This window comes from Agelaius tricolor, unplaced genomic scaffold (genome assembly GCF_023055355.1).
Source record: "Agelaius tricolor isolate 1412-34295 unplaced genomic scaffold, bAgeTri1.0.p SCAF_105, whole genome shotgun sequence".
NCBI lineage: Eukaryota > Metazoa > Chordata > Aves > Passeriformes > Icteridae > Agelaius > Agelaius tricolor.
Genome location: NW_027269365.1, coordinates 188,203 through 211,064, shown reverse-complemented (window position 1 = coordinate 211,064; position 22,862 = coordinate 188,203). Strand labels below are relative to the sequence as shown.

At 44.3% G+C, this 22,862-nt stretch overlaps 1 protein-coding gene across 2 annotated transcripts in view; it reads right to left on the bottom strand.

Moving 5' to 3' along the window:
- The window catches only part of LOC139586161 (Golgi phosphoprotein 3-like), a 141,780-nt gene that overhangs the window by 64,722 nt on the left and 54,196 nt on the right, over positions 1–22,862 (bottom strand). For both annotated transcript variants that reach the window (XM_071419370.1, XM_071419369.1), the window contains one exon: positions 16,163–16,294. In XM_071419370.1, the coding sequence (XP_071275471.1) occupies positions 16,163–16,294 (132 nt within the window). The remainder of the gene's footprint in view (positions 1–16,162; positions 16,295–22,862) is intronic.

The following is a 22,862-nucleotide window of genomic DNA, read 5'->3' as shown; positions in this document are numbered from 1 at the left end:
TAACAGCACAAGAATTGTTAGCAGAACTGCCACCTTGGAATTCCAGAGGCCAGACTTCAGCCTGTTTAGGACACTGGTTTACAGAGTCCCTTGAAAAGTGGTGCTGAAGAGAAAAGGTGTCCAGGAAGGCTGGACATTCTTCAAGAAGAAAATCTCAAAGGCACGGCAAAGGGCTGTCCCCATGTGCCAAAAAGATGAGCTGGCAGGGAAGAAGAGTGGCCTGGCTAACAGACAGATTTGGCTGGAACTCAGAAAAAAAGTGAGAATTTATGACCTTTGGAGGAAGGGGGAGGCAGCTCAGGACTATAAGGATGTCATGAGGTTATGCAGGGAGAAAATTAGAAGTGTCAAAGCCCAACTAAAACGTAATCTGGCTACTACCATAAAAGATAATAGAAATGTTTCTATAAATACATTGTCAACAAAAGAAGGGCCAAGGAACATCTCCTTTATTGGATGAGGGAGAAACATAGCAACAAAGGATAAGGAAAAGGCTGAGGTACTTAATATCATCTTTGCCTCAGTCTTTAATAGCAAGACCAGTTGGTCTGCGGGTACCCAGCCCCCTAAGCTGGAAGACAGGGATTGGGAGCAGAATGAAAACCCCATAATCCAAGGGGAAATGGTCACCGACCTGCTACACCACTTCAACACACACATGTCTATGAGGCCAGATGGGATCCACCCAAGGGTACTGGGGGAGCTGACAGTGGTTCACCAAGACACTTTCAATCATTTACCACCAGTCCTGGCCAACTAAGAGGTCCCAGTTGGCTGAAAGTTAGCAAATGTGATACCCATCTAGAAGAAAGGCTGGAAGAAGGATCTGGGGAACTACAGGCCTGACAGCCTGAACTCAGCCTATGAACCAAGAACACCATTGCAGCTTCAGGCCCAAAAAGTATAAACAACAGTGAATTGAGGAGAGAAATCTGGGAGGATGGGACTTCATAACCTGAAGCTGTAATTGGACAATTAACCCAAATACGTAAATGGACCAAAACTCATAAAAGTGTGAAAACTCGTGACTCGCCATCCATCTTGGTTCATCTTGGGTAGAGCCACGTCTGGGCTCTTGTACTGCCCAACGTGTATCCTTTGAAGGCCTTTTAATAAATACCTACTTTATTCCTTTAACACTGTCTAGCCTCTGTTCTAGGTAGCCTTTCAAAGTATCATTTTTTTGGTGGACTCTGCCATGACAGGCAAGGCATCTGGAAAACCCCTGGACCAGAGGAACACCCAGCTGCCCCCCCCACTCTTGCCAGCACTCCCAGGGGGCCCCAGCGGTGGTTTGGAAGGTATCAGAGCCCAATAATCCTCAGATCTAGCACAGAGGCACCTGAGTTAGGTGTTAAGAGATCTCTTATAGTTTTGTTTAGTGTGGAAGGACCCCAGTGGGTCCAGGCAGAGTTCCTTTTACATTCTCTTGTCGATCACCGTTTCGTCTGCTAGTGTAGGAGGGGACACTGTCTGAAAAAGTGAAGTTTTAGCACTGCAGTTGTGTTGGCCTGGGGCCAGCGGTGGCTCAGTGGGTTAGCTCTCGTGCTGCCACTCCTTGTTCTTGCTCTCTCTCTCTCCCTGGTTATTTTGATTTCTGCGGACTTTCTTACTCATAAGTGTTAAGACATCGTGTGTGTATTCTCCCGTGAGAATAATAATCATATTTCAAGAGATACTCCCTTAGGCATAGTATTGAAAAGTTGGCATGAGCTAACTGGTGGAGAGTCATCACTTTTAAAATCCAGACTTATTAGACTCAGAAAAAAATTGGCCAACTTATGAACTAGATAATGATAAGACATGGCCTGAATTTGGTAGCTTAGATAAGAAATTAATATCAAGCTTGATATCTTGCATATGCTAAGACAAGTATTTTGAAGAATTAGAGTATGCTAGCCTTTTTATGGTTTTAGCATGACAGCAAAGCCCATCAGCACCTAAAAAAGAACAACATATATTACTTTTAAGGAAAAAAGAGAAGAAAAATAAAAAATGAACAGCCAATATTGAACAGTGGGTGTGAAAAAACAGGAAGAGGCGGAGTTAGATCTAGTCACCTCTGCCTTGAGGGCTGGGCCAGTCCCAGCCATGGCCCTGTCACCCCCGCTGGTCACACCAGTGGTGCCACCACCAGCACCACTGTCACAGCAACGGGAGGAGAGGAGTGATAGTAAAAGATTTTAAAATCATAGAAAATTCAGGGAGTTAGAAAGAAAGTTAGGCTTGGTAAACCCTGGGAAATGTTAAGGGTAGGCCCTGGAAAATGTTAGGCCTTGTGTTTGCTAGATCATGTCAAACTGCACCTGTGTAATCAGTATATGATAAATGATATGATTGTTAGATGTGATGATTATTTAGTAATTTGATGTAATTATTGTTTAGTCATAAGAAGAATCATGAGAAACTATGTTAGGGGTTTGAGGGGGATCACAAGAAATCCATGCTTGGATGAAATCAATGTATACAATAGAACAATATAAGTTTAATAATTAATATGTAAGTTCTGTAATGATAGAATATAAAACATGTTCGGCCCAAAACCATGTTGGAGTCAGATTTGGGTCTGTGTAACCCTGACAAGCAGAGCTCTTAATAAAAGCACCTGCATATAATCATTCCGTGATTATGTGTTCCTGAACGCTAACAGGGGGGTGGCAGCAGGGAGGACATGGCTCTGGCGGGGTCTGAGCCGGTGAAGGAGGAGGGAGGAGGGCTTTGGCAGCCATGGACACCACTGCAGCTGCTGTCACTGCAACCATGGACTTCTGCTTCAGCTGTGCCTCCGCTCCCCTCCCGGCTTGGTCCTGGGGAGGCAGGGGCAAGGGGAGGGGACAGCCAGTGTGTGCAGCCAACAGCACCGCCCCTAAAGGTGGAGCTGGGGGCAGAGCCTTCTACCGAGAGGGCGGAGAAGGGCCCTCCCATGGAGGGAGTGGTGCCTCTCCCGCTCTTAGGCCTGTGAGTTTCCATAGCAACACCGCTCGCCTCCCAGCTGCCTCAGGAGATAACTTCATCGAAGCGAGCAGGCACCCAGCCCAGTTCCCACAGCTGTGTAAGCCGTGCCTGGCAATTTCTAATATCAGGATTAGTTGAAGTAGATCTACCATAGCAGACTCAACAGAGTCAGACAGCTTGTCCTTGTTTAGGGCAAATTTGGGAGAAAACCTCCAAAGGGGGGTCCCTCCAGAAAGCAAACCCACACGGCCCATCCCCCCAACTGTTTCGGGAAGGATCCCTCGGAGAGAAGTGGAAGGAACCTGTTTATTTAACAGGCAAAACACCCCCCAGCACACAAAATGAACAATATTGGATGACAACACTCTTTCACCACTCTGAAAAAGATGACAAATTCAGAAAGTCTCTCTTGGGAGTGGTCACTCTGTTATCGGTCCCTCCGGCGCTGAGAATGGCTGCTGCAGGCCACAAGGTGCAAACTCTCGGTGTTTCCCAGGTCCCAGTCTGGAGAAGGCTTGAGTGGTTCCAAGAAAGGGAAAGAAAAAACAGTCCAGGGAAAATTCAGACTGCTTAGCTAAACTAACTAACAAGCAGAAGCAAAAGCAAGAGCAAAGCAAAAGCAAAGCAAAAGCCACACTATGTACTGCCCCGTCTCTGTGTCCTGCCAGCTGTGGGGGAGCAGGCTGATAATAAAACAAAACATTCGCTCTTCAGAGACAGTCTTGAAGGCACAGAACATAATATCCAGCATAAACAGAACACACAATTGGGGATACAAGCATCATAACGTCACCCTAGGACACAGCTCTTGCTCAAGTAGCTCTTCCGAAGAGGGAGATGAGATCACAGATGCCCTGAGCAGGTGAAAGAAGGGAAAGATAGTGAGAAGGGCCATAAAAGAACGCAGCCCAATAGCCAAACATACTAGATCAAAAAAGGAAAAAGAAAAAGAACTGGTTCTGCTAGCCCCGTTACGGCAAGCAGTCAGCAACCAGGGGCCAGTATATGTAAAGGTTCCATACTCCCTTATCAAGTTAGAACAGTGGAAAACTACTGTGGGGAAATATAAAGAGAATCCAGATAAGGTGGCAAAATTAGTAGAAAGGGCAATTATCACACAAAACCCTGACTGGGCTGATTTGAACTCTATGTTAGACACATTACTTGATCCCACTAGAAACAAATGGCTAATAAAGCTATTACAACATCGGTAGAGGCAAGTATAGCAAATAGGTTGATCCAAGGCACAGTTACACAGATATTTCCATTAGAAAATCCAGGATGGGATGCGAACTTTCCAGAACATATGGCGAGGTTAAAACAATATCAAAGTCTTGTGGTATTTGGATTAAAACATGATGTCCCTAAAGCTATAAATTGGTCAAAGCTTTACAAAGTAAAGCAAAATTTTGATGAATCACCCACTGATTTTTTAAATAGGTTAAGAGAAACTGCCATCAAATATACATATCTAGATCCTGAATCCTCTGATGGTAAAGCACATCTAGTTCTCTTGTTTATGGGCCAAGCTATAAATGATATAAGAAGAAAGCTGCAAAAGATAGAGGAAGTTTGAGACAGATAAATTGGTAGAAGTGGCCTCGAAGGTATTTCGAGACCGGGGCCCAAATGAAAGAGATCCCTACCAAATAAGAAGGCAACTCAGGAAAAGTCATCTAAGAAAACTTCCCCTACAGAGAGAGATCAGTGTGCCTATTGTAAAAAATGGGGACATTGGAAGAATGACTGTCCAGTGTTGAAACAAAAATCCCCAGTTCCCCAACTCCCAGTAGTACAAAGCTCAAGCTCAGAATGATGGGGACTGAAGACTTCTCCCCCAGCAAAACCTTCGGTTATAGCTAAGCTGGGTAAAGATGACATCGAATTTGTGGTACATACTGGAGCAGCATATTCGGTGTTAAATACCTTAGAGGGGAAACTGAGTCAAGATACTGTACATGTTGTTGGGGCAACAGGGGTAAGCAAAACATGGCCTTTCTTCCAACCTTTAAAACTCGAACTGGGGAATGAAACACGGCCTTTCTTTCAACCTTTAAATGTGGGATCTCATCACATCGTTCCCGATGTCCAGAGATGCCAGGAGAACCCTTGGGGGGGGGGGGGGGGGGTCTTGAAAATCCTGGAATGTTGCCAAGAGTGTTTGGTGGCTTGATTTTGATCCATCCACAGAAGTAACAAGAGTTTGAGGACAAGAGAATCACTCTAGAGTAAAAGGTGTAAAAGAAACATATTTAGAGGGTGAAATATAAACTTTAAGGTTTTTGGTACAGGGGGGTTATGGAGACAAGATGGAGGGATCAGGGCGTGTCTCGTCCTTCTTCTTTCTTCTTCTTGTCCTCCATCTCCTGTGATGATGTTGGCACTTGGGGATTGGTTTCTGGTGAAGGTGCACTTGCTAACATGGGTGAAAAGCATTGGGAAATAAAGGTAAATATTGTGTACGTAGATTTTAGTATAAAAAGACATGACCGCCCCGTGGGTGGTCAGAGAGTGCCTGTGACTGCTTGCAGATCAGACCTCTGTTGGGCAGACAGAAAATTTTGTAGATAAGAAATAATAAACAACCTGAAGATTGAAAAGCTGAAGAGTCCAGACTCGTCCTTTGCATCGCGTGCCACCCAAGAACCACTCTACCCGTGTCAGGGCAGAGACAAACAGCTGAACCCGACATTTAAAACTCAAACTGGGGAAGCACTGGGTAACTCATCAATTCCTCTATATGCCTAACTCCCCTAAAACATTGCTGGGGAGAGATTTGTTAGGAAAATTGGAAGCGGGGAATAAATTCAAGAAGGGAAAGGGTGTATGAGTTGTAATTCCTGAATCTAAATTTGTCTAAGTTGCTGCACTTTTTATACAGGAAAAATGTGGTGAAATCCCCACTGAAGTTGGAAATGCCATCAATCTAATAGTGTGGGCCAGTGATATCTCAGGAAGATCCAAACAGGCAGAACCAGTGAGTATTGCACTCAAACCAGAAGCCATACCAGTAAGACAAAAACAATACCCTTTGAAATTAGAGAATCATAAGGGATTGGTATCTGTAATTGAAAAATTCCTACAACATGGGTTATTAGTGCAATGTGAGTCCAAATACAACACCCCCATTTTAGCTGTTAAAAAAGAAGATAATAAGAATTATCAATTAGTACAAGATTTGAGAGCAATCAACAAAATTACAGAGGACATACACCCAATGATAGCAAATCCCTACACCCTTTTGACCACACTGACAGATGAATTAGGGTGGTTTACTGTTGTAGACGTGCATGATACCTTTTTCTGCATTCCTGTGCACAAAAACAGCAAAGAGCTTTTTGCTTTTGAGTGGGAAAATCCTGAGACAGGGAGGAAAAGTCAACTCATGTGGACAGTTTTACTCCAATGTTTCAAGAAAAGCCCTACAATATTTGGAAACCAGATAGCAAAGGAATTAGAAGACTGGAAAAGACAAGAGCCAGGGGGAGTTATTCTACAATATGTGGATGACATCTTGGTTGCAGCTAAAATCAGAGATGATTGTATATGATTTGCCATAAATTTATTAAACTTGGGACTGAGTGGGTACAGAGTTTCTAGAGACAAAGCACAGATTGTCAAAGAAGCAGTAGTTTATTTGGGACTTGAGATCTTCTGTGGACACCGACAGCTCAGCAAAAAACAGAAAGAAGCCATCTGTTGACTCCCAGAGCCCCATACTGTAAGAGATGGAAGCTTTCCTGGGAATGGGAGGTTGGTGTCGTTTGTGGATAGCAAATTATGGACTGCTGGTAAAACCCCTATATGGAGCATTAAAAGCAGCTGAAAAAAGAATTATCATATGGACTGAAAACACCAGAGCAGCTTTTAAACAGCTGAAACACTCTCTGATGTCAGCTCCAGCACTGGGACTGCCAGACTTAACTAAACCTTTTGAACTATTTACATATGAGAGACTGAATGTGGCTTTGGGGGTACTAGCACAGTGCCTCGGGAACCAATGGAGGGCTGTGGCCTACTTTTCCAAACAGCTAGACAATGTTAGTCAAAGCTGGCCAGGGTGCCTAAAAGTCATGGCAGCTACTGTCATCTTGATCCAGTAAGCCCGAAAACTCACCCTTGGGTGACACATTGTAGTGTGTGTACCCCATGCTGTAGCAGCTGTACTCAAACAAAAGGGGGGACATTGGCTGTCCGGCAACCAGATGCTTAAATACCAATCACTGTTATTAGAACAGGATGATGTTGCCTTGAAAACCACTTCTGTTGTTAACCCTGCCATGTTTCTGTCCTCCACCTTAATTGATGATGTGCCTGAGCATAACTATTTGCAGACAATTGAAGAGGTCTATTACAGACGACCAGACCTGAAAGACATGCCCCTAGAAAATCCAGACTGGGAGCTTTCTACAGATGGGAGCAGCTTCATGAAAAATGGCAAAAGGATGACAGGCTATGCAGTGACCACACAGGACAAGGTGATCAAGGCAAAGGCCCTGCCAGCAGATGTGTCATCACAGAAAACTGAGCAGATTGCTCTGACGAGAGCCCTAGACCTGAGTGAAGGAAAAAAGGTAAATATATGGACTGACTCTAAATATGCATTTATTGTTGTCCAAGCCCATGGAGCCATCTGGAAGGAGAGAGGACTTCTGAACACTCAAAGTAATCAAATCAGACATGCTGAACAAATACTTGCCCTATTAGTGAGCATTAAAAAACACGCAGAAGTAGCTATCATGCATTGTGGAGGTCACCAAAAAGGGAAAACCACTCCAGAATTGGGAAATCACTTTGCTGATAAAGCAGCAAGAGGAATTGCAGAAAAAGGTATTCTTGCAGTAATTCCACAAAATGAGATTGTTTTGTCAGGGTTCATCCCAAAATATGATCAAGCAGACCACAAACTAATTAAGTTTCTTAAAGCTGAAAACAGAGAAAGTGGATGGGCTGTTACACCAGCCAATCAGGTTGTAGTCCCACCCCTGATCCTTCGGGAGCTATCCCAGAGAGAACATGAAAGCACGCATTTTGGTGTAAAAAATCTTCTAAAACACCTAAAAAAGGTAGTAATAGGAAAGGGAATAACTGAGACTGTACAATCAGTAGTGAGTAAATGTGAAATCTGCTATAAAAACAACCCTGACACTAGAAAAAGAGTTGTGTTAGGAGTGACAAAGACGGGAGATCTTCCTAGAGATTACTGGCAAATAGATTTTGTGGAGTTACCACGCAAAGAGGGATACCGGTACATACTTGTATTAGTTGACACCTTCAGTGGATGGCCAGAAGCTTACCCCTGTTGCTCTAACACAGCCAAGGAAGTGGTGAAAGTTTTGCTCAATCATATAATCCCAAGGTTCAGGGTTCCCTTGAGGATGTCATCAGATAGGGGACCACGCTTTGTTGCAACAGTGGTTAAAGAAGTTAGCTGGATTTTGAGAATTACTTGGGATGTGCATACACCTTATAGACCCCAAGCAAGTGGTAAAGTTGAACGTATGAATAAGACTCTCAAAACACAAATTAGCAAAATTTGTCAGGAAACATCCATGAAATGGGTCCAGGCCTTGCTTATAGCATTACTGAGAATCTGCATACAACCAAGGCGGAGGTATAACATCAGTCCCTATGAAATACTCTATAGTAGGCCATATCAGATTCCACATATTCCAGGTGAAATTCACATGAAGGGGGAACTTGATTTACAGAGATATCTAATGGCTTTAGGTGCCACTTTGCAGAAGCTCCAGAAATACATTGTCCTATCCAGACCCATAGGACTGGACACACCTGCACATCCCTTCCAACCTAGAGACTGGGTCTATGTTAAGTGGGGGGACAGTATCACAGTTGGCAGATAGCTTGTAGCTGCCAAATGAATCAGACCTTCAACCTTGGCCAGCTTAGCGGTAAAACAGGTCCTCAGATGAGGCAGGGATAGGTTGGATTTAAATCTATACAGGGACTTCACCCAATCCAATTCCATCCTGGGCTGCAGACATCTCACTGGTCAGGAGCTAGGCTGTGTGGGAATCAGACCAATAGGCAGTTGAGACCCGGGAGTTTTGAACTCCCTATAAAAGAAAGCTCTCAACAATAAAACACGCTGTTTGTCACATGGAGCTTTGGGGTGTGTGTGTTGTCCCTGTCTCCAAAGACTGACCACACGGAACATGTGGATATTTAAATGTAATAGGACAGTGATCCTCTACAAGCCAGGTGGAGAGGATCATTCCAAGTCATGCTGACTACCCTCACCGCAGCCAAAGTTTCTGGCAAAGGATCCTGGATTCACTATTCCAGAGTTAAGAAGGCTTCTGATCCTGAAACAACTGAAAAAACAGAGACTGGTGCAGACAAAAACATGTTTTAAATGATTCCTCTTCTGTGTGTAAAGAACTGTTCCTAATAATCATTATTCTTCTTCGCATGATAGCTGTGCAAAACATTGCTGCTGTTAGTTATTATTGTTAGATATTTACTGCTGTTAGATATTTGTCTATTATTAAATGCCTATTTGACTTCAGTTATAAGATATGTGCGTATTCTATTTCCCATCTGTTAGAGGTGGGACAGTTATCTTCTGTAAATTGAGCAGTTTATCTCTTCCACAACCAATACTCCCTCTGGGGAGATATCTTCTGTTAATGGGCCATTGAGTCTCACTGCATGACTGATAAAATTACATCATCCCATTGTGAGATGCTCCCCCCAGGGGGAGGAGCCAAGCATTCCTACCTGGATATAATCTGAGATTTAGGACACCAGGAACCTTTCCCCACTGGATTCCAAGAGAAGCAGCTTTCTTCTCCACTGGATTCCCAGAGGAAGGCCAGGCCCATCTACACCACCACTGGACCTTCAGAAGAAAACTACACCCTTCTACAGGATCACTGCTTCAACAGAAACACATCTGTCACTCCAGGAGGACTGCAGCCACCATTTAATCAGACTGCTACTAACACCCTGACTCACAGAGTGTCAGGTCGCATTCTGACTCTGTCAGCGTTTTTTTGTTTGTTTGTTTGTACTATTGCATTTGTATTGTTAATTTTCCTAGTAAAGAACTGATATTCCTATTCCCATATCTTTGCCTGAGAGTCTCTTAATTTCAAAATTATAATAATTTGGAGACCCAATTGTGGCCTTTTAATACTTGAAGAAGACCTACAAGAGAGCTGGAGAAGGACTTTTTATAAGGGCATGTAGTGGTAGGACAAGGAGGTATGGATTTAACTGAAAGAGGATAGATTTAGATTAGATATTAGGAAGAAATTCTTTCCTGTAAGGGTGATGAGGCACTGGAACAGGTTGCCCAGAAAGGTTGTGGATGACCCATCCTAGGAAATGTTCAAGGCCAAGTTGGATAGGGTCCTGAGCAACCTGGTCAGTTGGAAGGTGTTTCTGCCCATGGCAGGGGTTTGGAACAAGATGATCTTTAAGGTCCCTTCCAACCCAAACCATTCCATGATTCCATGACGATTCTAGGATTAAGCATTTTTAAGAGGATATCTTTTCTCTCTTTAATAAATGAGCTGATGTAGACAAAGAAGATCCTGTTTATTCAGATGATGGTCCTTAGCTTTACTGCAATGAATATTTCTTTCTTCCATTTTTTTAGTGATTTAGCATGTACTACATTTGCCTTGTATTCAACTGCTGACATTTCAATTATACAGAATATTCAATTTTAATTTTCCACAATACAGCTTTGCAATTAAGCCATGCTAAAGATGAAGCATCTCTTGCATCTATCCCCAGATAAGAAAATAAGCCTAGGGACCAGAAAAGTATTAAAACCATAAAAAAGCCTAGGGACCAGAAACACGTGAAGGCCTCCGGCCCAAGAGACATTATGAATTCAAGCAACATGGCAACTGACTACTTTATCCCAATAGAGAGTAAGTACAACTAAAATGCAATCAGTACAGGTTTTTTCCACTTTGTCTAAGCCCCACATTGGGTGCCAAAAAATGTATCTGTCCTGGTTTAGGTCAAATTTGGGAGAAAACCTCCAAAACCTCCAAAGGGGTTCTTCTAGAAAGCAAATTCAAGTGGGCCCTCCCCCAAGTGGTTCAGAAAAAGATTTCCTTGGAGAAAAGTGGAAAAAAAGCCTGTTTATTTAACAGACAAAGCATTCACCAGCGCAAAATTGAACAATATTTAACAATAAAACATCTTGCCACTCTGAAGAGATGACAAACTCAGTAAGTCCTTTTCGTGGGTTGTAGCTCAGCTCACTCAGTCTGTTATCAGTCCCTCCGGTGCTGGAAATGCTGTAGCCGAGGCCCAGCCTGGTGGGCCACAGGTGTGAGCTGCTGGTGCTCTTCTGGGTTTTCAGTCCAGACCAGGTTTAAACAGTTCCAAGAAAAAAAAAAAAAAACCACAGTCCAGGGAACTTCTCTGCCTCAGCTAGCTAAAAACTAGCTAAAAAAACAAACAAAGGAGAGCTCTGTCCTGCTGTATGTCAGTGCTGCAGACAACACTGTCCACAAGAAGGATGCGGGGGAGCAAGCGTAGTTTTGGATTACAAACTCCATGCTTCTTCTCTCCCCCCTTTGCTCTCGGAACCAGTCTTAAAGGTGCAAAACTTATTTCTGGGCTAAACAGACGAATGGGGATACAATTCAGCATCATAAAGTCACTCCAGGACACTAATCAATGCTGAATATGCTTAAATGAAGCTAAAAAATTAGGAGCTGTTTGTCTGAACAGATTCAATTCTTCAGAAGAGGAAGAAGCTGGGAGAAGCTTGGGGAATTTAGCAAGGGATAATATTGAAAGGGAAATGTACCATAAAAGAGAATTTATTTCTGATGGATAGACAACATTTGACCATGTTTTCAATAAACATATTTTACAAGTATCTTCTAATGCTGATCAAGTAAAAATTCTTCAAACAGTGTGACTTTGCACATTTTGTACTAAGAAAAAAGATCCAGTGCCAAAAGTAATAAAGTAAGGTGCTTCAAATATTCAGTGTAATTCAGTAAAGAACCTCAAAAATTTGCCCATCTTAAAGGTCAGTGAGTACAAGAAAGTTAATACAGTGGTCACATGCTTAAACTACATACAGTTAGAGTTCTCATGGGCCCAAGGAACAAGGATTGTTTCCTTTCCATGCTGTCTTGGTTTGAAAGACAGGTGTCTGCTAAGAAAGGCGGGAACTTCCCTTGGAACAGAGAATATGACCCCCCTCCCTCCAAGTTATTATTATAACTTCAAAATTAGGGGATTTTCAGGCAAAAATATGGGAAAAGGAATAACAGTTCTTTGCTAGCATCTATAATAGGGCAAAAAACCAGCAGCAACTATGGCAGCAACAAAAAACAGAACCAGAAACCCAGTTACAGCCTTCTCAGCTGCAGGCACTTGCCTCTTTGGTGTAATTACAGTTGCAGCTGGCAGGGGTGCTGGCAGGGCAGGTGTGATGATTCCCTCATGGCTGCAGAGGGCGCTGTGGCACTAGTCGGCCATCTTTTCTCCACATGGACAATGGTGGATGCAGCCAGCAGAAAGGGATGGAGAAGGGGCTTCTTCTATCAACGCCCAGGGACAGCTGATCCCAGTGGCCCCTCTGGATAGCAAAAGGAGCTGTAGCAGGGATCTCAAACTAGAAAGCTGGGAAGGCAGGGATGAGCAAAGTCCCAGAGTGGTAGATGGGATGTATCAGAAACTCGGCAGCTGTAGCTGGAACTGTAGGGTGTCTGAGCAGGCAGGGAGTGCGAATTACAGTGCAGCAAAGAAACCTCAGATCAGTGGCAGAGAAAATGGCAGGGGCTGGGCAGTGGCCACCTGGCTCCTGAACACAGCCTGGAGAGAGAGGCTCCCTTGGAGGGGGAGGGGGCTCGGGGATCCCAGGGTTTTTCCCTCAAGGCACCTGAGCAGATGGTGTTAACCCTTTTTTTTAGTGAGGTAGGGTGTTAATAAAGTCCCAGTTCAGTGGTTGCTCTTGTAGTATATGGTAGAGATAATTCACGCTATTAATGTATAAAATATTGTAAAATCTAAGCTATGTCTTTTGACCACCTCAGCCGGGAGCAGAGTCTTATTTTTATTCAATTAGTTCCTGGACAACGTTAAGATAATATCGAGTCTGTTAACGTATGAATGGAACCTTCCTGAAGCGATGATCACCGACTTCCCTGGAATGCATGAGTGATCTCGCACCTCGAAGATTGCATCTACTACACTGATTACCTGGCGCCACCCTTTACATGTGAATGCCGACTTCTCCGGAGTGCTCTGACGACATCTAGACACCTGGAACTGGACTTTTGTCTAACCCTGCACATGTCTGGCCCCAGTTCTGCATGTGAAGGGACACAAAGGAACATTCGGTCATCTCTGCCTCAGGCAGAATAAACTGTATAAAAGCTCGATGCGCGAAGCAGCCGGCATGAACCGAGGGGGAGACTGACATTTTGGTGGTCAGATCCAGGTTCACCCAGCACCGATCCCGGGGTTGACGCTGCCCTTGGCTGTGGTGGTTTTTTTTTTTTTTCTGATTGAAATTCTGTTTTGCTGACAATCTAATAAATCATTGCTAAATTTTCTTATAAATTTGGCTCCTGATTTGATCATTTATAACACTCTCATGAGCAAAAGCTCACCCCATTGCAGAAGAAGGACCTGGCTGGGCTCCTGCGGTGGTAGCGAATTCCCCCCAGGCAGCAGCTCCAACTGTCCTCCTCCAAAGTCGAGAGCAAGAGAGAGGTGAGACCTGCACCCAACCCCTTTTCCCCAGCCCAATTCTCGGGGTATTCTGCCCCTCCACGAGAAACCTCCCAGATAAGAGGGCAGCCAGATGCACCCTTCCAGGGGAAACTTCTTGTGTCTGTCTTAAGTACTCAGTCATTATTGTCTCTTAGCAACAAGAAATGGGAGAAAATTCTCAAAGAGAAAGAAACAAAAGGAGAACTCAAACCCCAACACATGCACTGCAAGCACTAATTGCAACACTGTATACACCAGCATTAAACTTGTGACTTTCAGAATACACCTGAGTCTCTCAGCCCCAACCAACATCTCACGAGCATTGCAAAATGCAGTTCCTTCAGCAGATTAGAACTAGTGCTACTGGCTTCTCAGCAGCAAATGCTGCCACAGCACCCTGGCCAGAGCCACTGCCAACTGATTGTGTGCAGCATGAACACATCAAGAGAACAAACAGGAACAGAGAACAAATGCAGAAGATTTTACAAGGTACTTCAGCTCACCATTAAAACATTTTGGGTAATAACTTGGCACCTACCTTAGGTTACTACTCAGAATCCCTATCCCCATTGTCTTGGTTTGAAAGATAGGTGTCTGCCAAGGAAGGTGGGAACCTCCCTTGGAATGAAAAATATGCACCCCTTTTTCCAAATTATTCTAACTTTGAAATTAAGGGGCTTTCCGGCAAAGATATGGGGAAAAGAATAACAGTTCTTTGCTAGTAGGTATATGTATAACAAGGCAAAAAAACAACAACAATGGCAGTGTGAAAAATGCATATTATATGACTGGGTCTTCACAAATATTAAAATGAATACTATATGTGTTATGTTGGAAAGTTATGCTGTAGTGCTATATTAATCTTTTTAAGTAGTGTGGTAAATATAGTTTTAGGCTATAACATAATATTAAAATAGGTACTATGTGATGTAAGATAATTTTTCTAACTAGCTCAAGGAATGAATAATTAAGAGATTCTTCGCATACAGAGAACAGCAACAAGACACCAAATCTCAAGAGAAGAATTATTGCCTCCCTATCAGGAAAAACCAGACTTCTTCCAGACTTCGAGGAGCCACAGGAATTGATTTACAAGATGAGGAGGGGAAGGTGACAATAACCAGAAAACACCCCTATTTTTGAAAGGAATGTTTGAATCATGTATGAGATATATAATTATGCAGCAGGCTATTGCTTTTAAGGGTTAATCCTTTGTTAGCAAGGTGTGCTTTTGTGGCAGAGTGCAAAAAGCACCTGGATGTCCGTAATTCTTTGCTTTTTATTGTCTTTTATTGTCCTAACTTTGATTGTCCAAATTCTTATTTTCCAAATTTTTATTACTATTTTATTACTATTAAACGTCTAAAATTTTGATACAAGTGATTGGCATTTTCCACAGGCAGCAACAACAAACAAGAACAGAAACCCAACCATAGCCTTCTCTCAGCTGTCAAGCACTTTCCCCTTTGGTGTAGTTATGGTCACAGCCGGCAGGGGCACTGTTGACTCCCAGGCAAGCAGGTGTGATAATTCTCCCGCAGCTGCAGGGGGCGCTGTGGTTGCTTCTTTATGTGGGTAATGGTGGGCACAGCCAGAGTAAGATACTGAAAAGGGGCTTCCTTTACAACCTCACAGGGGCAGCCGGTCCAGGTGCCCCTCCAAATAGCGAAATTAGCTGTAGCATTAACCTTGGAAGCAGTAAGCTAGAATGGCAGAGGCAAGCAGACCCCGGGGTGGCAAACAAAATGTAACAGAAACTCTGCAGCTGTAGCAGGAGCCACAGGGTGTCCCAGCAGGCAGGAGGTGAGGAGTTACAGTGTAGCAAAAAACTCAGAGCAGTGGCAGAGAAAGGGTGGGGCTGGGGCAGCAGCAGCCAGGCTCCCAAACATGGTCGGGAGAGGTTCCCTTGGAGGGGGGAGGAGCACTGGGTTTTCCCCTGAGGCACCTGAGTAGATGGTGAGGGTCCTTTCCAGTGAGGTAGGGTGTTAATAAGGTCCCAGTCCAATGGCTGCTCTTATGAGCAGAGCTTCATTCATGGTAGAAAACAGCAGGAGATGGAACCCCGCAGTGGTGGCAAATTCTTCCCACAGCGACTGCAGCCTGTCTCCCCTTCCATCCCAAGAGCAAGAGACAAGCCGAGCCCATCCCCTCACCCCCCAGCCAAAATCTCTGCCCTTCCCAAGAGAAAGCTCCCCAGCTAAGATAGTGCCTCCAGCTGCACCCCTACCCCTACCCCTACCCCTACCCCTTCCCCCCGCCCCCGGCTACATCCATTTGTCTCTCTTAAGTACCGGTCGTTATTGTCTCTTAGCAACAAATGGGACAAAATTCCAAACAGCGAGAAAAAAAAAAAAAAAAAAAAAATCCTAACTTTCAACACCCATATAAAGAAAAAAAAGTGTATTTCTTACAATCACCCTTTATTTATAGCTACTGTATTGCCTGAAGCATGACACGAAAGGAAATGTGACCAGTTTCCTCCACTTACCTTTCTTGTCAATAGACTTTTACGCCTCATTCCGCAAGCCTCTAACTGAAGACGCCCTCGCAATGCCAATTCAATTAACATACAGCCACGCAATCCCGAAGAGATGCAATCATTCCAAAAGGATGTGTAACCCTGTGAAGAATGAAAGGCAGTAAGATATTTCCATTTCCACCTGAAAGCAAATAGAAAATGAGGCTTACTGAATTCTCTAAATAGTTCTCTGGCCTTCATACACTATCATCACTAGACAACTACCATTCTTGTACTGAAACATGAAAGAGAAAACAGACTCACCCACTATTAGTTTTGACACTTGGTCTCTGCTCTTTAAAAGAAGGGAAACTTCAGGAAAGAGATGCAAAACAAACCAGCAAGATATCAATAACTGGGACATATAAAGTGTAGTTTATACATAGTCAGAAGACCTCCATGGTCTGCAGGGGCACGGCTGCTTCACCATGGTCTTTAGCACAGGCTGCAAGGCAATCTGCTCCAGCACCTGGAGCAGCTCCTCCCCTTCCTTCACTGACCTTGCTGTCTGCAGAGTTGTTTCTCACATACTCTCACTCCTCTCTGGCTGCAATTGCTCTCATGAAGTTTCCTCCCTCCTTCTTAAATATGTTATCACAAAAGTGTTACCACCATTTCTAATTGGCTCAGCCTTGGCCAGCAGCAAGTCTGTCCTGGAGCCAGCTGACATTGGCTCTGCTGGACATGGAGGAAGCTCTCAGCACTTCTCACAGAAGCCATCCCTGTAGCCCCCTGCTGCCAAAACCTTGCCACACAAACCAAATACAGTTGTTCTAATATGGACTGCCAAACTTCAAGCTACATTTGTTCTTTGAACCACACTACTACACTTTTTCAACTATATTTTTATATACAGTTTTGCCATAATGGGCAAAAAGTCCTTCATAACAATGCTTAAGCCATTAACCGTAACATTACAGTCTCTCAAAAGAGTAGCAACAGTTAAATATTAAAAAACATGCAAGAACAGTATCTAAGACAAAACAAAATATTGATAAGAAATTATTTGGTTTTTGAGAAATGACTGTGAAAACACTTCTTACTGTTATAGATGAGTAAATGGTTGGCTCTCACAATTAAGGGGTAAACTTTATATGTATGGTAAAAGAAGTTTTATAAATGTATAGTTATGTTACTGCAATGTGCTCCCCCCAGTATGTGTTATCATGGGATGGTCTTGGTAATCCGGGGATTTGGGAAGGTTGGCTTGTTACTATGGCAACACCTGACCTCGAATCAGAATGTAAGAAAGTGACTTCTACCACTGGACAGCAAGGTTGACTGACAAGGCTAAAGGAGGGGCTAGAGATATAAAAGGCAAAGCATCCATCTTGAAGTTGAGCCAGCCATGTGGTGGGCAGTCACAAGGGCAGTTCTCAGGCCTGCTTTTCCTTATTTAGTCCTTTTGTTGTATTTTTGTTAAGGTTTAATAAACCCATTAAATTTTTTAAATGAGCAGTCGTTTCTCACATTACAATCCAGAAAGACTTTGTTATAAATAACTATGAAGTTGGTGGCTTTCGCAAATTATTATTAATCACAACAATTTTGATATAGTACAGTTCGTAATCACTTTTAACTGCTTTTGATATAGTATAATTTGTCAGCTTTTTGTGGCCAATGCCCTGGCCCCTGTGTAGCTCATATCCTTAGAACATCATTTATGGATGATATTTTAGTTTGTAGACAGTGTGATAAACATATATTATAGTTTTAGCTTTCCCAAATATTAAAGTGGATGCTATGTATTGTGCATTATAATGTTAACTTTTGCAGAAGTAGCTGTAGTTGTGAAATAATAACTAATGCTTTTATTTTTGTAACTAACTGACAATAATGAAAATAACTCAGACATTTGTGAAATAGCTGATGTTGATTTAAAGTACTTGTGGTAAACTTAGAATAATGAAAATAGCTAAAACCATCTGCATGGTCAGATAACATTTAAGGAATGGATGTGATGAGGACCCCTGCTACTGACCCTTCGACTATCAATAATTGTTGTCTGCTGAAACCACAGAACAGGGGGCCTTTGTGAGGAAGTGACACATGACCTGCAAAACCACATCCATGATTACTGCACGTGCTCTAAAAAGGCGGGTCAGCGGTCGAACCAAGCTAAAGAATTCCTGGAACATGTAAACGAGTTCAAAGAAATGTTTAAATATGTATACACTTTATGAATATGTATTTAACCAATGCAATAGAAAAAATATATAAGAAGAGTTGCTATGGTTAGCTGATGTGCCTCTGGCCATCGCCAAGCACCCAGCACTGTTATTTTGTCCCATATTATCCCTTATTAAACTTTTAAAAATATTCAAGAGTGAGGTTTGTTTCTCACACTTTCCAAAACTCCCATGTTGTTGCATCTCTGTGAAAGCATCCACTTTGTGCATCTTTGGAGAAAAATTCAGTAAAAAAAAAGACTCCTTTTCATAAAAATTATCCTAACCAGTAGCAAAGACTCACTTAAATAAAGGGCAATACAATGTTATTCTTTTTGCAAATAAAAGCTGCCAATGTATAGAGATATCAGATGCATACATCTGAAGTCTGTTAAACACAAACCAGTCACTAATTCACAGAATTCACAGAATGACAAGGTTGGAAGAGACCTTAAAGATCATCGAGTCCAACCCATGCCCTAACACCTCAACTAAACAATGGCACTGAGTGCCACATCCAGTCTTTTCTTAAACACGTCCAGGGATGGTGACTCCACCACCTCCCTGGGCAGACCATTCCAGAACTTTATCACCTCTTCTGTAAAAAACTTCTTCCTAATATCCAACCTATATTTCCCTTGACGCAGCTTGAGACTGTGTCCTCTGGTTCTGTCAGTTGCTGCCTGGAGAAAGATACTGTCACTATAGGACACATAAGAACACAAGCGCACACTGCTGCTCTCCAGGTGAAGAAAAAAGGGAAGTTCATTTTCTGACTCCGACATTTATAGTTTTCCAAAAGTGAAAGTGGATTGGAGGGTGACAGTGCCACCTCTCCAATGACACTGGACAAACCAACAATCCATTAAATTTCTCCTCCTCCATAAAAGAATGCAAAACAATGAGTTATTTACAAAAAGTGTGTGAGAAAGTTTGTTACAAGAATGTCAACATCAGAAGGCTTGGAAAATCTTAAAAATCAGGGCGACATCTCACCCTTTTCCATTTAAAAAAATAAAAAAAGAAAAGAAAATGAACAATGTGAAAAAGAAAACATGAACAATGTTCAGTGTCCATTTGCGGAGGAATTATCGGTGATCACTCATGTTGTCTGCATCCCAGTCATCACGCAATGATTCACCTGCGTGATGCCTTTCAGTTTGGTCACGGTTTCCATCTTGCCTGTCGGCCGGATTCTGTCTCTGCGGTCGCAGGTCAGGGCAAACACACTTCAAAGGTACCCAGCATACCCCAGTATCTGTGGATACACAAGCATACCTGCGCCCCAAAGCGATAAGGTCATAGGGACCTTCCCACTGTTTGGTGACTAAATTCCGCACCCAAATCTTCGCTCGAGGCTGATGTGCCTCGTCCACAGCCTGCAACGAGAGATGATGATTCAAAATGACAGGATTATTTGACTTCTGCGGCACAGTGAGATGATTGATTGTGCACAAAGCTTTTGCCAACCGACTGTGCAGGGTTTCACCCTGCATTCCCCATTTTTGTTTTTGAAGAATCTGCTTCAGAGTACCATGAGCGCGTTCTATAATAGCTTGACCAGTCGGAGAATGAGGGATACCAAACTTGTGTGAGACACCCCACAACTGCAGGAGCTGCCGCACCTTCTGCAATGCGTGAGCAGGACCATTGTCGGTTTTCACAGCAGAAGGTATGCCCAGAACAGCAAAGGCCTGCCTCCAGTGGGCGAGGACATCACGGGCCTTCTCCCCAGTGTGAGCCGAAGCCCACATCACAGAGGAGAACGTGTCCACTGTGACATGCACATACTTGAGCCGGCCAAACTTGGCAATCTGGGTGACATCGGTCCGCCAAAGCTCCAAGGCCCTAAGGCCTCTGGGGTTCACCCCTGCCGGCAAAGGTGGAGCAAGTGCGTGGCAGTCGTCACACGACTTAACAATGTCATGAGCCTCAGTTGGTGTCAGCTGAAACTGCTTCTGCAGGGTATGTGCGTTTTGGTGGAAAAACCCATGTGATGCCTGGGCCTGTGCGAGTGTATCAGGCTGAGGCGCTACCCACGCTGGGTTAGCCAGCTTGTCAGCCCTCGCGTTACCTTCCACTATAAAGCCTGGCAAATTGGTGTGACTCCTCACATGCAGAACATAGAATGGATGAACCCGGGCCTGAATGGCACACCACAAGGTCTTCAGCAAATGAAACAAGGCAGGATTACCGACCTCCTTCAAAACCAAATGACCCAACCGCTGTCGACCACATAGGCGGAATCTGTGACCAAGTTGAAAGGTTCCTGGGAAAATCTCTCAAATGCCATGACAGCAGCCCTCAATTCAACCAATTGGGCTGACCCATCCTCATGACCTTCCAGAACCTGCCACTCAGATCTGTCCCTCCAAGTAACAATGGCCTTTCCTGTTTTCCCTGAACCATCAGTGAAGACAGTGGGTCCTTGCACGGGTTCCTGGCTATTTTTGGGCCACAAAGAGATTTGTGTGAATTTTGCCATATGCAGTAGCCTATGGCTGGGCAGATGATAAATGATCCGCCCTGAAAAGTTTTCCAGAGCACTCTGCAGGGACACACTGTTTGCAAAGCTCCAGTCAAAATCCTCCCGTTGCACCGGGAGTATGATTTTTGCGGGATCCGCACCCATCAATTGCAAACACCGTTGCCGGCATTTGATTATCAAGTGAGCAATCAGCTCAAACAATGCAGTTGCCATCTTCTGCAGCTGATGGGGCAGGAAACCCCATTCCAAGATGTGCAAGGAATTGGACCATTTGTCACTCCATTGGCCAATGATGCCTGTGGGATGCGAATCATGAGTGGTGATGAACACTGACATCAACGGAGGGATCAATGCGATAAACTTGGCAAGCTGAAACAGCTCACTGAACCACCTCCAGTGCCTTACGTGCCTCAGGGGTCAATGTGCAAGGCGACTTTAGATCAGAGTCTCCTTTCAACAAATCATACAGAGGAGACAGCTGTGCGTCGGTTAGTCCCAAGTACAGACGTAAACCAAGTGATGACACCTACCAATTTCTGAGCATCATTCAGTGTCTTCACAGAATGCACAAATTGCACCTCCTAGTGACGGATTGTCTGTTCCAGAATTTTGACCCCCAAATACTTCCAAGGTGGTTATTGTTGAACCTTTTCTGGAGCCACCAGCAGTCCATGAGCATGCAAAGCATCGAGCAACCGAGGCTGAATCCTCAGCAGCTCATCCTGGGTGGATGCAGCCACCAAAATGTTGTCCATATAATGATACAGACGTGCATCAGGAAACTGCTTGCGAACTCCAGACAAGGCACGGGCCACATACCATTGGCATATGGCCGGAGAATTGCGCATGCCTTGGGGCAAAGTCCTCCATTGATGTCTGTGCAGGCTCAGCCTAGTTAATCGCTGGCACTGAGAAGGCAAATTTTGGTCTGTCATCAGGATGCAAAGGAATAGTAAAGAAACAATCCTTCAGATCCACAATGAGGACCGGCCAGTCTGTGGGAAGCATGGTAGGTGATGGCATGCCCAACTGCAATGTTCCCATGCTTTCCAGCACGGCATTGATCTTTCGGAGGTCTTGCAACAACCTCCATTTCCCAGATTTCTTTTTGATGCAGAAGACAGGAGTGTTCCAGGGACTGGTAGAAGGCTCCTCCAGATGACTCTAGTCCAACTGCTCCTGCACCAGATTCCGAAGGGCGACCAATTTATCTTGAGGGAGGGGCCACTGCTTCTCCCAGACAGGCTTGTCCACCAGCAACGTATAGGAGGCGTAGGACACTCTGCGCCCCTTATCGCAGTGGCCCTCATCAAAAACCGGTCCCGATGCGCACCCCCCAGGCAGACAGGACATCCCTCCCCCAGAGGTTAGCAGGAGTAGAAGTAACATGAGGCCTAATCCAGGGCATCTGTCCCTCTGGGTTTGCGACCAGCACGGGCCGCTGGCTCACGTAGCACTGCGACGTCCCTCCCAGGCCTGCGACAGGTGTCTCCACCAGATTCAGGGGCCACTCCAGGGGCCAGGTCACAAGGGAGAGAACCGTGACGTCAGCACCGCTGTCGAGAAGTCCGTGGAGGCGGATCTCTGACAGCTTCGCACCAGTGATGGACAGGGTACACAGTATCTCAGGACAGTTTTTGGTCAGGACAGCAGTCCAGTGAACTTGAGGCGGCCCAGTGGATCCAAAGCCACTCGCTCCATGCGACTAGTCAGCTGTCCTGAGAACAGAAGACTTAAATGGCACAAGTTGAGCATTTCACATCCCTTTCAGGATCGTGATGGGGGGGTGGGTGTGGAGACCATTGCACAAATCTGCCCTGTGAAATCTGCATCAATGAGTCCCAGGTGCACAATGATGCCCTGAAGGGTGGCACTAGATCTCCTCATAAGGAGAGCACTCATGCCCCCACCCAAGGGACCAAAGGCATCCAGGGGAACCTTGTGTATTTGACAAGATTCTAAAACAACTGTTGCTGCAGTGCAGACATCCACACCTGCTGATCCGCGGGTGCTG